The sequence below is a fragment of the Bos indicus x Bos taurus genome, chromosome 22, assembly GCF_003369695.1.
Source record: "Bos indicus x Bos taurus breed Angus x Brahman F1 hybrid chromosome 22, Bos_hybrid_MaternalHap_v2.0, whole genome shotgun sequence".
Classification (NCBI taxonomy): domain Eukaryota; kingdom Metazoa; phylum Chordata; class Mammalia; order Artiodactyla; family Bovidae; genus Bos; species Bos indicus x Bos taurus.
This window is the reverse complement of record NC_040097.1, coordinates 48684821-48702190: the sequence shown is the minus strand read 5'-3', so window position 1 is coordinate 48702190 and position 17370 is coordinate 48684821. Positions and strand designations below refer to the sequence as shown.

Genomic DNA, 17370 nt, shown 5'->3' with positions numbered 1-17370 from the left:
CTGCTTCCTGTGGTTATCCCATGGGAGAACTCTCACCTGCCTTTGGGGGATCATTTCCTGCCTGGTGCTCTGAGCATCCTCCTCACCATTCTCCTCCAAGTCATCCAGGTCGGATTCGCCCTCAGCAATGGGCACAGAAACCCATATGTTAGGATCGGTGATGAAGTCACCAGGGTCGTCCCTGGGGCTTCTGAGAGCTGGGAGCCGTCTGGGGCTCCCCAGGGCTCCCTCAGCAGCAATGTGGTTCTTGGCTATGGAGGTGGAAAGTGGGATTTTCACCACCAGCTGGGGCTTTGCCTTGGACCGGGGGAGCAAGCAGGGCCGACTGAGGAAACTGCAAAGAGCCCTCTTGGTGCGCTGGCCGAACACCTGGATCCTGGCTAAGGCCACCTGCAGATTGTTCACCTCACCGTCGTCCTCAGGTGGTGTGAGGTTGTCGGCACTGAAGGAGTTCAGCAGCAGGGCGATGAACAGGTTAAGCACCTGGAGAGAAGGTGTAGCAGCGAAGATCATGTTGATGAGCTGAGCCCTTCCACAGCCCACCAGGTTGGCAGCTGGATGGCAGGACAGCCACACCTGGGCCTCTTCTGCCCACCCAAGATGCTTGTCTTCGTGGGGAAATGGACATTCTGACAGCAACTGAGAGGAGCCTCAGGGATGCCCTTAAGATGTCCATGCCCATGCCACATGAACAGGGCCTGGAAGCATTCTCCACCACAGAGGAGGGTCACTCCTGCTGAGCAAAGGGACATTGAGGGACAACAAAAGGAGCAGGCCTGGGCATGCCCCAGGACCACCCTTATCAGCCAAACTCTGGTTCAGCTGCTCACTCTGGAATCCTGGGTACATCTCCTCTCTGCTTCCAACTTCATGTCCTTCCCCTATCAGCAGGGAGTGGGGGTCCCCTACCTTTCAGAGTGGTTGTGAAGAGGAAATGACATGAGGATGTAAAAATGCTCAGAGAGGCAAAGTTCCTGCCTCAGGGTCAGGGGCCCCTGTGACTCTGCAAGGATGGGGAGCTCAGCTGGGAGGAAAGGCAGTCTGTCCAGCCCCCTACTCAGAGAGCAGGTAGAAGGCTGCTCTGGCTCAGGAACCCTGGTGGGAAAGACTTTGAAGAGCCTGGATTTGTCTTGTCATCCCCTCTTATGGTTTAGTTTTCCCTTATCTGTAAAAATTTTATGGGAAAAGAATTCAGGTTGGTTGACTTCCAGGAAAATAAGAAAGGGGCTCCTGTAAGACATGGAAGTGACCCAAATGTCTATCAGCAGATGATTGGCTCAAGAAGATGCGGTGTGTATAAACACACACACACACACACACATATACACAATGGAATATTAATCAGCCATAAAAAATATATTTTGCTATTTTTAGCAACATGGATGGACCTAAAGGATATAATGCTTAGTGAAATAAGTCAAACAAAGAAACTTACTATATGATATCACTTATATGTGGAATCTAAAAAACAATAAATATGAATATACAGAACAGAAACATACTCACAGACAGAAACTAAACTATGGTTACCAAAGGGGAAAGGTGGGAGGAGGAGCCATAAATTAGGAGTAAGGGATTAACAGATACAAACGACTATACACAAAACAGATGAGCAGTAAGAATTTACAGGGATAGCACAGGGAATCACACTCAATATCCTGTAGCCACTCATAATGGGAAAAAACCAAATCGCTAAGCTATACATCTAAAACTAATACAATGTTGTAAATGAACTATACTTCAATAAAAAAAAAAGAGAGAGAGAGAAAATGGTTCCTAGAAGTCACACCTTCCCCCTACCCAGGCCAGAGCTGAGAGCAAGGGTACCCGGAACTTGAGAGAGTGGACACAAGCTGAGGGGGAGGAGCCAGGCTGGGACAGAGAAGGGGTGGTGGGGCCAACTGGGATAAAGGCCTCCAGAGGGGCTTCCCCCAAGCCTGGGAGAGGATTTTGTTACTGTCATCATGATGTTGGATGTTATCTATGACCTAGCTCCTTCCTCTAGTCCCATTGTGCTTGCCCTCATGCTCTTAGCTAGAACCCATATAGCTCCGAGATATCAGTCAGTTCTTATTCCCTACCCCCTCCCCCCCAAAAAAAAATCTCCTGATACCCCCTACAGTGGGGAAGGGAAATTTTCCTTCAACAACTAACAACTAACATTTATTGACTTTCTGCCATAGCTCAGATGCTACACTAGGCAATTTGCATATATTATTCCTACAATTTAATTCTCCCAGTAAGCCCATGAGTAAGCACTATTTTTTTATTTTAAGGGAATTAAAACTCAGGAGATTGTCTCTTGCACAGGATCACCCAACTTTACTGGAGGTGGAGCTGGGCTTCTAAACCAGGTCTTTCCTGCTCTGTCACATAAGCTTATTCCTGCTGCCTCCCAATGGACAGTTCTCATGATGTACCCCACACCTCTCTGAAAGGTTTGAAGGCTTTTTCGTCAGGGAGGTGCAATGTGGCAGCACATGTGCAACAGCAAAGCTTTCTAGGGTAACCCTGAAGTCTCCTGCATTGCCCGTGCACTCACCACCAGGTTGCCCAGTACCATCACTGTCAAGAAAAGGATGAGGCAGATAGACTTCTGGCCAACTTCCATGCAGGCCCACATGTTCTCAATCCACTCTCCACAGAGGATCCGGAAGACGATGAGGAAGGAGTGGAAGAAGTCGTACATGTGCCAGCGTGGCCAATCTTCGTTGAGCGCTGAAATTTTTTTCCGCTTTTGGCAGTAGTTTTCCCCCAGGAGCTGCTTGCCAACCAGAGCAAAGATGAAGACAATGATGGCCAGGATGATGGTGAGGTTCCCCAGAGCCCCGACCGAGTTGCCGATGATTTTGATGAGCGTGTTTAAGGTTGGCCAGGACTTGGCCAGCTTGAAGACCCGCAGCTGCAGAGAAACAGAGACCGTGTCAGGTCCTGGAAGCTGACCATCACCTTTCCTCTCAAGACCTGGTCAGAAACCAAAGATCTGGGAAAAGCACATGGCAACTCACTCCATTAGCATGGGTTGATCCCAGAAACTGCTTTGAGGCCTTCCGCCCCATGTTACCTGTTACTCAAAAATATGACCAACCCTCGATGTACTAGTGTGCTCCACTGATTGTGGCCAAGTCAGGGGTCTCATACTGGGGTTGTGGTCTTGTGACAGGTACTCTGCTCTGTAGCCACAAGCCTCCTAATGTGGAGCTACTCTATGGGGTGGAGTGGGGTATGAGGGAGCTCACAAATGAGTGAGAAGAGCTCACGTTTGACCTGAATAGAGGCTAGCCGCCTGCAGGTAGGGCACGATCCACTGCATTTGATAGGTATTGGCTAACCATTGTCTTAGGGCATTTCTTGTCCTGAGGCTGTGAACAACACCTTTAATCCCCACCAGCTCTGAAATGGCAAATATCTGTGATTTCAGAGGTTTATTTACTTGACCAACCAATCTACCTACTTTGCTGAACACCAGCCACACGCACACTAGGCACTGTACTAGCCTGTGAGGTATATGGAGAGTGGCATACAGGCTCTTGTCCTCACAGGAACAATGAATTAGTTGTAAAGATAAAGGCAAAGACCCAGGAAGTCTTCACTGTAAACCCAAATGTGCTAAGTCCCACAAGAGAGCAGAGTGCCATGCATAAAGATGTTTAAACATTTAAAAAAAATATTTGTGTGGTTCTCTAATTTGTTAGAAAGAAATATGTGAGCTCAGCTTTCATGGGGTATTTATGGAGCACTTACTAAGAGCCTAGTAACTTCCCTAGTAGCTCAAACGGTAAAGCTTCTGCCTGCAATGCAGGAGACCCAGGTTCAATCCCTGGGTCGGGAAGATCCCCTGGAGAAGGAAATGGCAACCCACTCCAGTATTCTTTCCTGGAGAATTCCACAGACCGAGGAGCCTGGCGGGATACAGTCCATGGAGTCGCAAAGAGTCAGACATGACTGAGTGACTAACATACAATACTAAGAGCCAGGTTCTGGTTAAGGTGTTGGGAGGCTGTGCTGGACAGAGCAGCAGCAGTTTGATCACTCAACACAGCAATCAGCCCAGAGGGAGTGGGTTTAATCCCCTTATACAGGGAGTTCCATATCTATTTTTCTATGTGATGTGGGGGTGGGCAGTCTGTGTTTACCTTAGAGCAGTGGCTCAGCTGGTAAAGAATCTGCCTGCGATGTGGGAGACCTGGGTTCCATCCCTGGGTTGGGAAGATCCCCTTCAGAAGGAAAAGGCTACACACTCCAGTCCATGGGGTTGCAAAAAGTCAGACACAACTGAGAGACTTTTTCATTTTCACTTTCACTTTAGATTTAATCTGGAACTTCTATTAATGAAGATGCTTTTCTTTTGGAACAGAATGCAAAGTAAGTCTAACATCTGTCCTCTACTAAAGAAGTCACCATTTGGTGAGGAAATGTCCTTGAACTTGTGAAGAATATCAGAAAATAGAGTAATATGGAAGACTATATTGGGTCCCCCTTGGGCTCCCTTCTCCATCAAAAAGTTACTAAAAATGCTAGATAATAAAATCTTAAATGCATTGATCATCTGTCAATAAAGTAATTCTTTGATCAAAAATTAAATAATTCTGTGAATTCAGAGATATAACTAGATTTCTGAAGTCAATTTTACTCAAAGGCATTTGTAAAACTGAGTGAATCTGAGCATAAGTTTTAATAGTCTCATGAGGCATAGCAAGCAGGAAACATCCCAGTGCTGCCTGAGGTAGACAGTGTAACAGGAATTCTCCCATCATTAAGGAAAGGTCCCATAATAAATATCTCTCAAGAGAATGGCAAATTGAATGGCAAATTTCAGATAAAACTGAGAGAGGTTACTGCCAGAGGCACTCACTGAAAGAAATTCTAAATGATGTACGTCAGGCAGAAAGTGATCCCAGAAGGAACGTATTATACGCAAGAGTGGAAAAAGAGCAAGGAAGTGCTAAGTATGAGAATGACTCTTAAACGCGGAATGGACACAACAGTAAAGTCTCATGGGGTAGGGCAGAGACTGGCTCTATGGCATTATTCACTTTTACTCCTCTCAGCCACAAAAGAATACTGTTTTCCAGCTTTACTTGCAAATAGTTGAGATCATATTATTGAGTTCCGGCTGATGGAATGGAGATAGAGACAGAAGTAATATGCACCACTTTCAGGCAGAGCCATAAAACACCATGCACTTTCTCTTCCTTTCCCATCGCCCCCATGGAGGCCACCCATTGAAGATGGGAGATACACACTGTCCTGGATCCTCGAGTCACTACTTGGAGCAGACACACAAGGAGAGTTTCCCAATCAGCATGGAATACACTATAAACATAAACCTCTAAGGAAAGTTATGACCAACCTAGATAGCATATTCAAAAGCAGAGACATTACTTTGCCAACAAAGGTTCATCTAGTCAAGGCTATGGTTTTTCCTGTGGTCATGTACGGATGTGAGAGTTGGACTGTGAAGAAGGCTGAGTGCCGAAGAATTGATGCTTTTGAACTGTGGTGTTGGAGAAGACTCTTGAGAGTCCCTTGGACTGCAAGGAGATCCAACCAGTCCATTCTGAAGGAGATCAGCCCTGGGATTTCTTTGGAAGGAATGATGCTAAAGCTGAAACTCCAGTACTTTGGCCACCTCATGCGAAGAGTTGACTCATTGGAAAAGACTCTGATGCTGGGAGGGATTGGGGGCAAGAGGAGAAGGGGACGACAGAGGGTGAGATGGCTGGATGGCATCACTGACTCGATGGACGTGAGTCTGAGTGAACTCTGGGAGTTGGTGATGGACAGGGAGGCCTGGCGTGCTGTGATTCATGGGGTCGCAAAGAGTCGGACACGACTGAGCGACTGATCTGATCTGATGCTAACTCACAGATTTAGAGACTATCACTCCAACTAGTTGTACTTCTCTTGATTAATGGAGAAATTTGTATGTTGAAGAGAACCATTTCAACAATATCAGATATGTGGCACGGGCTTAATGATCACGTGATGGATAGCAAGGAAACTAACAGAAGGCTTACAAAGTGTTGATTTGTGTTGCATGGGCAAAATGATTGCCTGTAATAATTTTGGGGTGGATCATGAGCTAGAAGCCCTAGGGGATAGGTCTGTTGAACAGAAACTTAGTATCAGTTGTAATTGGCTACGTTTTAACCAACTCTCTTGTAACCAGCTGTTAAGATATTGTAAGGCAGACTTCCCTGGTAGTCCAGTAGTTAAGAATCTGCCTTGCAATGTGGGGGACACAGGTTTGATCCCTGGTTGGGCAATTAAGATCCCACGTGCCAGACATAGAGAAGAGACCTGTAGACACAGTGGGCGAAGGTGGGGGTGGGACAAATTGAGAGAGTAGCATTGAAACATACAGTCGTGTCTGACTCTGTGCGACCCCATAGACGGCAGCCTACCAGGCTCCCCCATCCCTGAGATTCTCCAGGCAAGAACACTGGAGTGGGTTGCCATTTCCTTCTCCAGTGCATGAAAGTGAAAAGTGAAAGTGAAGTTGCTCAGTCGTGTCCGACTCTTAGCAACCCCATGGACTACAGCCCACCAGGCTCCTCCGTCCATGGGATTTTCCAGGCAAGAGTACTGGAGTGGGGTGCCATTGCCTTCTCCAAATATACACATTACCATATGTAAAATAGATAGCCAGTGGAAATTCGCTGTATGATGCAGGGAGCTCAACCCAGAGCTCTATGACAATCTAGAAGGTTAGTATGGGGTGGGAGGGGAGGGAGGTTCAACAGGGAGTGGACATATATGCACCTATGATTGATTCATGTTGTATGTCAGAAATCAACACAACATTGGAAAGCAATTATCTTCCAATTAAATATAAAAATTTTAAAAAGTCCCACCTGCTATGGAGCAACCAAGCCCACAGGCCACAGCTACTGAAGCCTGTGCACTCTGAGCCACAGCTGGAGAGTTTGTGTATAAGTCTGTGCGCGCCGACAAAAGATTCCACATGACACAGGGAAGATCCCGCATGCCATAACTAAGTTAACTAATTAATTAAAAAGACTTTATAAGAAATAAATGCGCTCTGGGAATATTTGGCTCATTGATAATAAATAAAAGGAAATAGAATCCAGAAGTTTAATGTATAACTGAATCACTTTGCTGTATGGAAGAAAGTGACATAACATTGCCAACCAACTATACTTCAATTGAAAAAAAAAAAGAACCCAGCAGTTTAGAGTCTTGAAGGTTTAGGGAAGTACACTGTTTTAGACCTCAAAGAGTAAGCAATGAGATTAAGTCTTTATGTGCTCAAGACCAGTTAAAGGTTTCAGTGAAATGAAGCACATCTTAGCAAAGATCATATTAATGCTGTAGCCACCCTTTGAGGCAGAGAGATGTGGGGACAAGAAAGCAGAGAAACAGAGCAGAACTGAGAACTTTGCCGAAGAAAGCGCTCTGAGTGTATGACACAGAGAGAGGTCTGAATTCCTCTAAGTTTTGAAGAAATTGTATTACAAAAGAAACCATGAGCCCCGATTGATAAAGCCTTTGACTGTGTAAGCTGGTCGTATTTCCACAAGGAGGGGCAAGCTATGAAGGTTGTGCAGGCCTTCTTCATACATGGCACAGTCCCTTCTAGAAGGAGTCCCACCGAGAGCTGACTGAATTGTGTAAGACTCCAACTTGAGTGAGGGATATACTTTTATTGGGCTAAGCTACTGAATTTTGGGTATTGCTTGCACAAGTCTTGAATAATTTATAATTGATTAAGTCATACAGCTTTTAAAAAACAAGATAAAATTAAAATACTTAATAAAATAGGAAGCTGGGAAGGGGGAACTGGAATAAAAGTTGTCCTGGAAAGTAAAGATCTTAGCTAACTTCTGACTTTGATTAAGTTAACAATACCTGCTCTCATTTCTAAGGTAACCACTCAAAGAATAGAAACAGAGTATTTCCAAACCAATAAAAGAGAAAAATGGAACAAGGCAAAACAAACAGTTCAAAATAAATCAAGAAGAGAGACAGAACAAAAATGCTAGAACAGAGGAAGCAAATAGAAAACCCAGAATATAATGATAGACACATATCCAAATATATCAGTATTCACCATAAAATAAGCGGGCTAAACGCTTTGGTTAGAAGACAAAAAGTAGATTGTCAGAACTGAATAAGAATCTAAAATCTGTCTACCATTTATAACAGGCATATAAAAACCTTAAAGATACACAAAGGCTGGAAGTAAAAGGATGGATAAAGATATATCAGGCAAATTCTAAACTAGAAGAAAACAGAGTTGCTTCTGAAAGTGAAGTTGCTCAGTCGTGTCTGACTCTTTGTGACCCCATGGATGGTAGCCTACCAGGCTCCACGATTCATGGGATTTCCCAGTCAAGAATACTGGAGTGGGCTGCCATTTCCTTCTCCAGGGGATCTTCCCAACCCAGGGATCGAACCTGGGTCTCCTGTGTTGCAGACAGACGCTTTATTGTCTGAGCCAGTTGCTTAATTAATATCAAACAGAAAGCATTTCTAGGGATAAAGAAGGTCCATTCTCTTGGATAAACATTTTACTCTACTGGGAAGATATAATAATTTAAAATATGTATGCATTTAAGAACATAGCCTTAAGGCAGAATCATAAGGAGAAACATACCATGCTGTAATCACAGTGGGAGATATTTTTACACACGACCATCTCAGTAATTGCTACAACAAGCAGACAAAAATAAGCAAGGATATAGAATATCTGGACCATATAATGAACTTTCTCTACTCAGTGGATATATATGCAGAATATTGCACCCTACAACTGCAGAAGATACTTTTTTCAAGCACATAAGGAATATTTTCACTGTACTGAGCCAAAAGGAGATTATTAATAAATTTCAAAGCATTGAAATCATACCGTGTATGTTCTCTGAGCACAATACAATCAAGCTGGAACTCCATGGTATAAAGAATTACCACATACATTCAGAATTAAGAACCATGCTTCTAATTAACCTTTGAATCACAGAATAAATCACATTTGAAATTAGGCAATATTTAAAATCAAAAATATGGAAAATTCTACCTATTAAAGCAGTTCTTAGAAGGAAATTGAAATCTTCAATGAATAGATTGGAAAAGAAAAAAGGTTGAAAATTCTGTCTTAAGAAGTTAGAAAAAATAAAATATGTAGAACAGAGGATGCAATTATGCAGGATTAATTGAAATAGAAAACATCAATGAAGTAGAGAGGATCAACAAGATGAAAGTTGGTTCTTTGAAAAGACTAATAAAATTGATAATCTTTGGCAAGACAAAGCAAATAAGAGAAAGCACAAATCACTATTTTTAAAAAAAGAAAAAGATAGCAAATACACGTGATATGGAACATTAAAAGATAATAGCATAGCATATACAACTTTATGCCAATAAACTTGAAAATTCAGATAAGAAGGGGAAATTTTTAGAAAAAGCATAACTTACCAAAACCAATTGGAGAAACAGAAAATCTGACTAGTTTCACAGACATTAAGAAAATTCAATCAGTAATGGAAAATCTTGACCTCCAGATGGTTTCATTATTGAATTCTACTATACATATAAGAAGCAAATAATTCCAATCTTACCCAAAGATTGGGTGTAGAAAGAGAGGAATATTCCTCACCTCTTTTTATGGAGATCAGGATAACCTTGATATCCTAATCTTTATTTTTATGGAGATTAGGATAACCTTGAAGCTCCAGTACTTTGGCCACATGATATGAAGAGCCAACTCATTAGAAAAGATCCTGATGCTGGGAAAGATTAAAAGCAGGAGAAGGGGATGAGATGGTTGGATGGCATCACCGACTCAATGGACATGAGTTTGAGCAAGCTCCGGGAGATGGTGAAGGACAGAGAAGCCTGGCATGCTGCAGTCCATGGGGTCACAGAGTCGGACACACTGAGTGACTGAACAACAAGGATGACCTTGATAACCTGGATACTAAAATCTAGCAAGGACAATGAAAGTAAAGAAAATTACAGGCCAAATATTACTCATCAATATTGATGCAAATTAAAAAAAATTATTAGTGACCTGAATTTTCCAATGTATATATGAAAAAATATCATGATCAAGTTGGGTTTGTCCCAGGAATGCAAGGCTGATTTAACATTAGAAAATCAATTAGTATAATTCCCCACTTTAACAGATTAGTGAAAATCATGTGATTATCTTAATCATGCAGAACAACTGTCTGATAAAATTAAACATCCAGTCATGATTAATATTCTTAACAAAAGAGAGCCTCCTAAACTGATAAAAAAAAATCTGCCACAAATATCAGACATGCTGAAATACTGAAAGCATTTTCTTTGAGATCAGGAAAACAGCAAGAATGTCTGCTGTTAACACTTCTTTTCAATAGTGTACTGGATGTCCTACCCAGCACAGTAATGTAATAAAAAGAACCAAATGGCATAAAGATTAGAAAAGAAACAAAGCTCATCATTTGCATATGATATGATTGTGTTAACAAATTTAAAAGACTGCATAGATAAATCATGAGACTTAATAAGAGAGCTATCTGATACAAAATATTAAATAGCAAAATGTTAGCAAAAAAAAAACAAAACTGGAAAAGAACATTTAAAAAGAGATTTCACTTGAAATAGCATAATGAAGTAGGGAATATCTAGGAATATATCTAACAAAAAATATGCAGGAAGTCCCTCATGGAGAAATTGTAAAACTATTGAAAGGCTAAAATAAATGGATTGTGTGCCATTTTCATGGATCAGAAGATTACATAACATAAAGGTTACGTTTTTTTTTTTTTCCCAAACGGATCTAGGTATTATTACAATCCCAACAGAAAAAAACAACAACAACAATTTTGTGTGTGTAGGTGTGTAACTCGGCAAGTTGATTCTAAAATGAGTATGAAGTACAGGGGCCATGGTAGCCTTTTTTTGGCACTTAGAGCAGCTTGTCGGAGAAGGTGATGGCACCCCACTCCAGTACTCTTGCCTGGAAAACCCCATGGACGGGAGAGCCTGGTAGGCTGTAGTCCATGGGGTCGCTAAGAGTCAGACACGACTGAGCGACTTCACTTTCACTTTTTGCTTTCACGCATTGGAGAAGGAAATGGCAACCCACTCCAGTGTTCTTGCCTGGAGAATCCCAGGGACGGGGGAGCCTGGTGGGCTGCTGTCTATGGGGTCGCACAGAGTCGGACACGACTGAAGCGACTTAGCAGCAGCAGAGTAGCTTGAGGGACTTTAGTTCCTGGAGCAGGAATTGAACTCTGGTCCCCAGCAGTGAAAGGGTGGAATCCTAATCACTGGACCATCAGGGAATTCCTGGGGCCACAATATTCTTGAAGAAATAAAACAAGGTGGGTGACTTGCCTTACAGACACAGATGCCATGGGGACATCTCTTTTGTTAAAATAGGGGAACCCCTTCAGTAGAGGGCATCCCAGGGCTGAGCTGGGAGAAGAGCTTGGATGAGAGACTAGTAGCAGATGGTTTTTGAGGTGGGTGAGACATTGGGGCGGTGATTTGGGGACCCAGGGAAATTGTGTGCCATTTTCATGGATCAGAAGATTACATAACATAAAGGTTACATTTTTTTCCCCCAAACTGATCTAGGTATTATTACAATCCCAACAGAAAAAAAACAACAACAATTTTGTGTGTGTGGGTGTGTAACTCGGCAAGTTGATTCTAAAATGAGTATGAAGTACAGGGGCCATGGTAGCCTTTTTTTGAGATGGGGTTGGGGGGACTCGAGTTAGGCAGCCTGGCTTCAAAATGCACATCTGAGGCTCACTCAGCAGCGGGGAGACTGGGTCAGCACTTAACCAGTCTGTCTCAGTTTGCCTCGTCTCTGTGGGGATAGTAAAAGCAACTCTGTCCAGGTGATGTAAGCCTAAAATGAGGCGAGTTATGTCGAGGCTTTAGCTTTGTGCGTCATGTATTGCCAGGGCTCAGGAAACAGTAGCTGCTGTGATTATCATCTACTGTATTTGACAAGAGAACAACGGGGTGCTGAGCATTCCCCTCTTGGGGCAGATGAGGGGGCCCAGGAGAGGGAAGGCTCGCCCCCACTCTGAGAAGTGGAAAGCACCAAGTCTCCCAGGAGCCGCACCCCACATCCTCCCACAGGGACGGAAGAGAAAGAGGGAGCCGGCAGGTGGGGTCCCCAAAGGACAGAGTCTGTTTCCAGCAGAGAGCCTGCCTGGATGTCCGGGCGGGGGGTCCCCAAATCGCCAAAAGAGCACGTTACCAGGCGGAAGGTCCGCAGCACCGTCAGGCTCCCCTTCCGGGCCGCGCCCAGCTCTATCAGGCTCACGGTGACAATGATGCAGTCAAATATGTTCCACTTCTTCTGGAAGTAATAGTAGGGGTCCAAGGCTATGATTTTGAAGACCATTTCAGCAGTAAAAAACACGGTAAATACCTGCAGACAGAAACAGGGATTCATCTCAGCGGGGTCTGTGAGGTTGTGGCCAATGACAAGCAGGGCAGGGGAGAAATGTCTTGTTTATAGAGTGGCAAATCCTTTTACTTCATTTTTATTCACTTTCTGTATCATCTGCAGACTCCTAAAGGATGAGGGATGGGAACACTCAGTGAGGCAGCATAGAGCAATCCGTGGACCAGTGCTCAGGTAATATGCATTAGGGTTTCCAGGCTTCAGTGTTGGACACAGAGTAAGTGGATAATCATTAGGACAATAATTATTATATAATTATGTAAATAAGAAGTCAATCTGGTTCAGTTGTTTAAAAGCAGGGATTGTGGGGCAACACAGGCCCAGATAAAAACACCAACTCAGCCATTTCTAGCTTGTATGAGCTTGGACAAGGAATGCATCCTCTATACTTCATTTTCCTCATCTGTATGATGGGTTTTGGGCTTCCCTGGTGGCTCACTGGTAAAGAATCCGCCTGTCAATGCAGGAGACCTGGGTTCGATCCCTGGGTTGGGAAGATCCCCTGGAGAAGGGAATGGCAAACCACTCCAGTGTTCTTGTCTGGGAAATCCCATGGACAGAGGAGCCTGGCGGGCTACAGTCCACGGGGTCACAAAGAGTCAGAGAGGACTGAGCGACTGAGCAACAACACTGTGATGGGCTTAAGTGAGATAATGCATATGCAGTTCTTAGCAAAGGTCCCAGCAGACAGCTCGTCATTAATCAATAATAGCTATTAGCAGAAACAGTAATGATACATTGTCTCTAAGATTCTTTCAGCTCTAAGTATCTTTAATGGTCTTAGGCAGGACAGAATTGTGATGTTGAAAGAGGTTAGGGCCAGGCTCAGGTCACGCAACAACCAGCAGGGAAAGGAGGAGACAGGTAAGGAAGAAACCGGAGACCAGGGCCAGGAGTTTTCTTTCATTTGCTCTCATCAGAGCTTCTTGCCAGCCTGGCAAACAGAGGCAGCTACATCCCTTCTACAGAGAAGGAAATGACTGAGAGTTTAAGGGACTTTCCTGATGCCATAAGACTACACCTGTGAGATACAAAGAGCATCCATGAGTGTCCTTTGTAGGCGAGTCAGTGTGGCGTGGTGTGGTGTGTTGGGGGGTGAGGTCCTGTGCCCTAGAGAGACCTTGGTCGCCTCTGGCTCCACTCTCACCATCTGTGTTACCTTGGCAAGATACTTAACCTCTCTGGGTCTTAATGCTCTCTTTTGGGCTGTGAGGTGGTGATAACCTCATGGCCCTGTTGCAACGCTGAGATAATATTTACAAAGCACCTGATTTACAATAAACACCACACAGTGCCTGCCTTTCTTTTTGAAAAACGACTCTGGACTCTGTCACAGCAGTAAAGGCCTTTGGTCTTTCTTGCCTTAACTTCTCCAACTGTAAAATCAAATGTGGGCTCAGAGATCTCTTCCATAGGATCCTTGGGGTCTATGATGACTCTTGGCAATAAGCTCTCCCTTCTCTTTCCCTTTCCCCTTTTCAGATCAACTTTAAATAGAATATGTCTTCTTAGCCTGCATGCTGGGGCTTCCCAGGAAGTTCAGCTGGAGAATTTGCCTGCAACACAGGAGACCCCAGTTCTGTTTCTGGGTTGGGAACATGCCCTGGGGGAGGGCATGGTAACTCACTCCAGTATTCTAGCCTGGTGGGCTACAGTCCATGGGGCCGCAAAGAGTCGGACATGATGGAGCAACTGAGCGTAGCCTAGCACAGCACAGGGCAGCACAGTGCAGCAGCCTGCTTGCTGCTGAAACGCAAGGCACGCTGGCTCCACAGTGTCCCAGAACTGACTGGCCTCCTTTTTACATCCGTGAATTCTGGGGAGAGGAGAGATTTCTAGAGAAGTCACATTTCCTCTGGGACACCTCTATCTACCTGTCTGCAGCCTGCAAGGAGATAGAAGAGCTGTATGGTCCTGGTGGACCTAGTAAGCCGCCCAGTGGAGTGGACACTGCGGGGGACATGGAGGCAGGACCCCGACCTCTCAGCTTCAGCTTTTCTTGTGTGCATGTGTGTGGCCCTTTGCTCTGGTGCAATTTTCATATACTCACATACACACACGTACACTCACATGCACAATCGCTCCCTCACACACACACACACACAAGCAGTCCTGTAAAGGAGATTAACACTCAAGAGTTGAGAAGTGTGAGCTTCAGAGCCAGTTGGCCTGGGTTCAAATCTTGATGCTATCACTTGCTCACCTCTAGGACCTCGGGCAAATTATTTAACCTCCCGCACCTCGGTTCTTCCATCTGTGAAAGGGCATAATAATAGCACCTACTATATCGGGGTTTTTTTGTGAAAATAAAATGAGATAATCCATGAGAAGCATCTGAGGTTATGTGGGGTCTGAAGTAGGTGGTCAAATAAAGTTGGCTATTATTACTGTGGGGACACGGGCTGATTCTTGAGTCTGATACTTTACTCAGCATGCAGGGAAATCTGGTACGGATTTTATCTTGTTAAAAGGAAATAATACTAAAAAGTTATGGAAGAAAATTTAAAGGAGAGTCCTGTTTAAACCAGATTAAAAAAAAAGTTTGGACTCCCTGATGCTTACAAGATGACAGCAACTACAGGCCCAGGTTCCCGCCCTCTCTTTATTTTTCCCTCCCTCCCGCCCCCTTTTGGCTCTTAGAGGACAGAACTGGAAAACCTCAGCCACTGTGTTTTGTGGTCACAAAAGCCATAGAGTTGGAAGGAAATTTGCAAGTCCGTAAGCTGTCTCCAGATGGGAAAGTGGCATTTCTCGTCATTTCAAGGTAGAGGCAGCTGCAATCCCGAGAATTCAGCGGGGCGGGGGTGGGGTTTCCTAAGTTCTGTAAAGGGGGGAGGGGGAGCTGCTGCCCCTAGGTCAGGGCTCTTGCAGGCCACCTCCCTGGACTGTTTATCTGAAAGCAATTCCCACCAGCGTAGCCTGGTCCTCCAGACTTGACTTTCTGTGCTCAGTGTCCACGCATCTCCCACACTGTTCCCTTGCTCTCAGCCAGCTAGATCAACACTCCAGTGACTGAGGGCATGCCACCACCTTACCCAGAGCCGCCCCAGCCCTGACAGCGTGGGCAGCGGCTGCCAGGGCACTCACTCACAATGTTGCCAATCTGGAGCATGGCTTCGAAGGCGGGGCTCATGCCATAGTGCTCCATGGCCATGAAGACGGTGTTCACCACGATGCACAGGGTGATGGTGAGCTCTGCAAAGGGGTCCATCACAATTTTGAAGAGAAGCGTCTTGAGCTTCACCCATGTGGGGCAGCAATCCCAGATAAGATACTTCTGAGCCAAGCTGGTCAAGCAGGGTGGGCACCTCTGTTTAGACTCCTCGAGTTCTGCATCACAGGTGTGGTCAGTGATAACTATCAGCCAGGCGTGGACTCAGAACCCCACCCCATGGCCAGCCCCCAGACCTTGTAATTAGTTATAACTACCACCTCCCACCTCCACTTCAGCGCTCACCCTCTTTCGCTCTGATTGCCGTTTCCTGTAGTCTAGCAAGTGCACCCCAACCTCTGTCCCCATTTGGTCCTTCAAACCATGGACTGTACACTTTTTAACTGCTTTGCTTCATAGAGGTCATGTCTTTGCTTCTCAACTTACCCAGATCAGATTTCATGTCTATCCCTCCTTATACTCCCTTGCAACCCTGAGTTCCCTTGCCAGCTCCTCCTCCATTGTACTTTCCTGGCAAAACCCCAACTCTGAACAAACCCAACATGCGGACAACTCTGTACCTGCACCCAACCTACTGAACTGGGTTAGAAAAAAATAACAAAACTATGTTGACTGCTCCCAGCTTGTCACCACCCAGAATCCTGCCGTGTTTCTCCATTTCAGTCCTTCAGTCTTCCAAACCTGCATTTCTCACTACCTCCCCTCTCCTCCAACTTCTGCCTCCTCCTCTCTAATTCTCACTCTCTGCTGATGAGTAATTATTAAATAGTTATCCATGAGGAAAGATAACATGAGAGTGCATACATTGTTGTTACTGGAATAGGTACACATTTTTCAAAACACAAACACAGGTATGCAAAAAACGTGACTTAAGGGTTTTTCTCCCCTGTAACTGAATTCAATTTATGCATCAAGTCCCCAACTAGGGGACTTAATTTTGGTTAATTCAAAGTCTGTTACTACTCATTATCTAATGTTGTGTCTGAGTTCTGGGGATCTCAAGGTTGGTGGAGGGTTGAGCTGGTCCTTAGTCATTGCCAAGTGTGTTTCACATGAGTCATCAATGTCCCCATCTGGTAGCTGGTGGGAGAGCCAAGGAAATGGCTATTCCCTGTTTAACTCTCATTCATCTCCTTCTGTAGTCTTAAGTGGGAACAAAGGGATCATCCAAATACTCTCCTGTAATGCCAGGGCCACAGGGCAACCCGTGAGGTTGCCTCAGGCCCTCTCTATGCAGATATGTTATTGGCTCATTCTACCCTACAGTTATGCTGTGCCAGGTATGCAAGTCTCTCTCTAAGACTTGCTACCTCTGGGTTCACCTAGAAAGTAAGGCATTGATCGGCTGTTTTCAAGTCCCTCAGATTTTTTCCTTTCTTTATTTTTTGGGTGTCTATTGTCCACCATGTCCTCCCCTGCAGTGAGAATTCAGCCCAGGACTGGGTGGAGAGCCAGGGCCCCTTCTCAGGGACACACCAACATCCAAGCTCCCTTCTCCCTCCTCCAGCATAGGACATTTTAAAATTGTCCAGAGGGGATAAATAACTGGATGTGACTAAGGCCATGCTTTCCACACCCTGAGGCAAAACAAAGGCTGGATAAGAAGACAGGTCTTATACTCAGGGTAAGAAAGATACAGCCATGCTCTTTGGGAACTCAAGTGCCAGGTGGCCACTCTCTTCCTCCATCTCTTGGTTTGCTGTCAGCAATTAGAACTTGGATCCATCCTTGGGGAGACTGAGTGGATTCCTACCTGATTGAT

The 17370-nt window shown here is 44.7% G+C and overlaps 1 protein-coding gene across 2 annotated transcripts in view; it reads right to left on the bottom strand.

The window, feature by feature from the left end:
• SCN10A (sodium voltage-gated channel alpha subunit 10) overlaps nt 1–17370 on the bottom strand; it is an 89604-nt gene that overhangs the window by 26850 nt on the left and 45384 nt on the right. The window contains exons 13-16 of one of the 2 annotated variants that reach the window (XM_027523303.1): nt 15528–15766; nt 12227–12400; nt 2543–2902; nt 31–483 (exon numbers count right to left, since the gene is read on the bottom strand). In XM_027523303.1, the coding sequence (XP_027379104.1) occupies nt 31–483; nt 2543–2902; nt 12227–12400; nt 15528–15766 (1226 nt within the window). The remainder of the gene's footprint in view (nt 1–30; nt 484–2542; nt 2903–12226; nt 12401–15527; nt 15767–17370) is intronic. The other variant, XM_027523302.1, reaches the window with a different exon arrangement.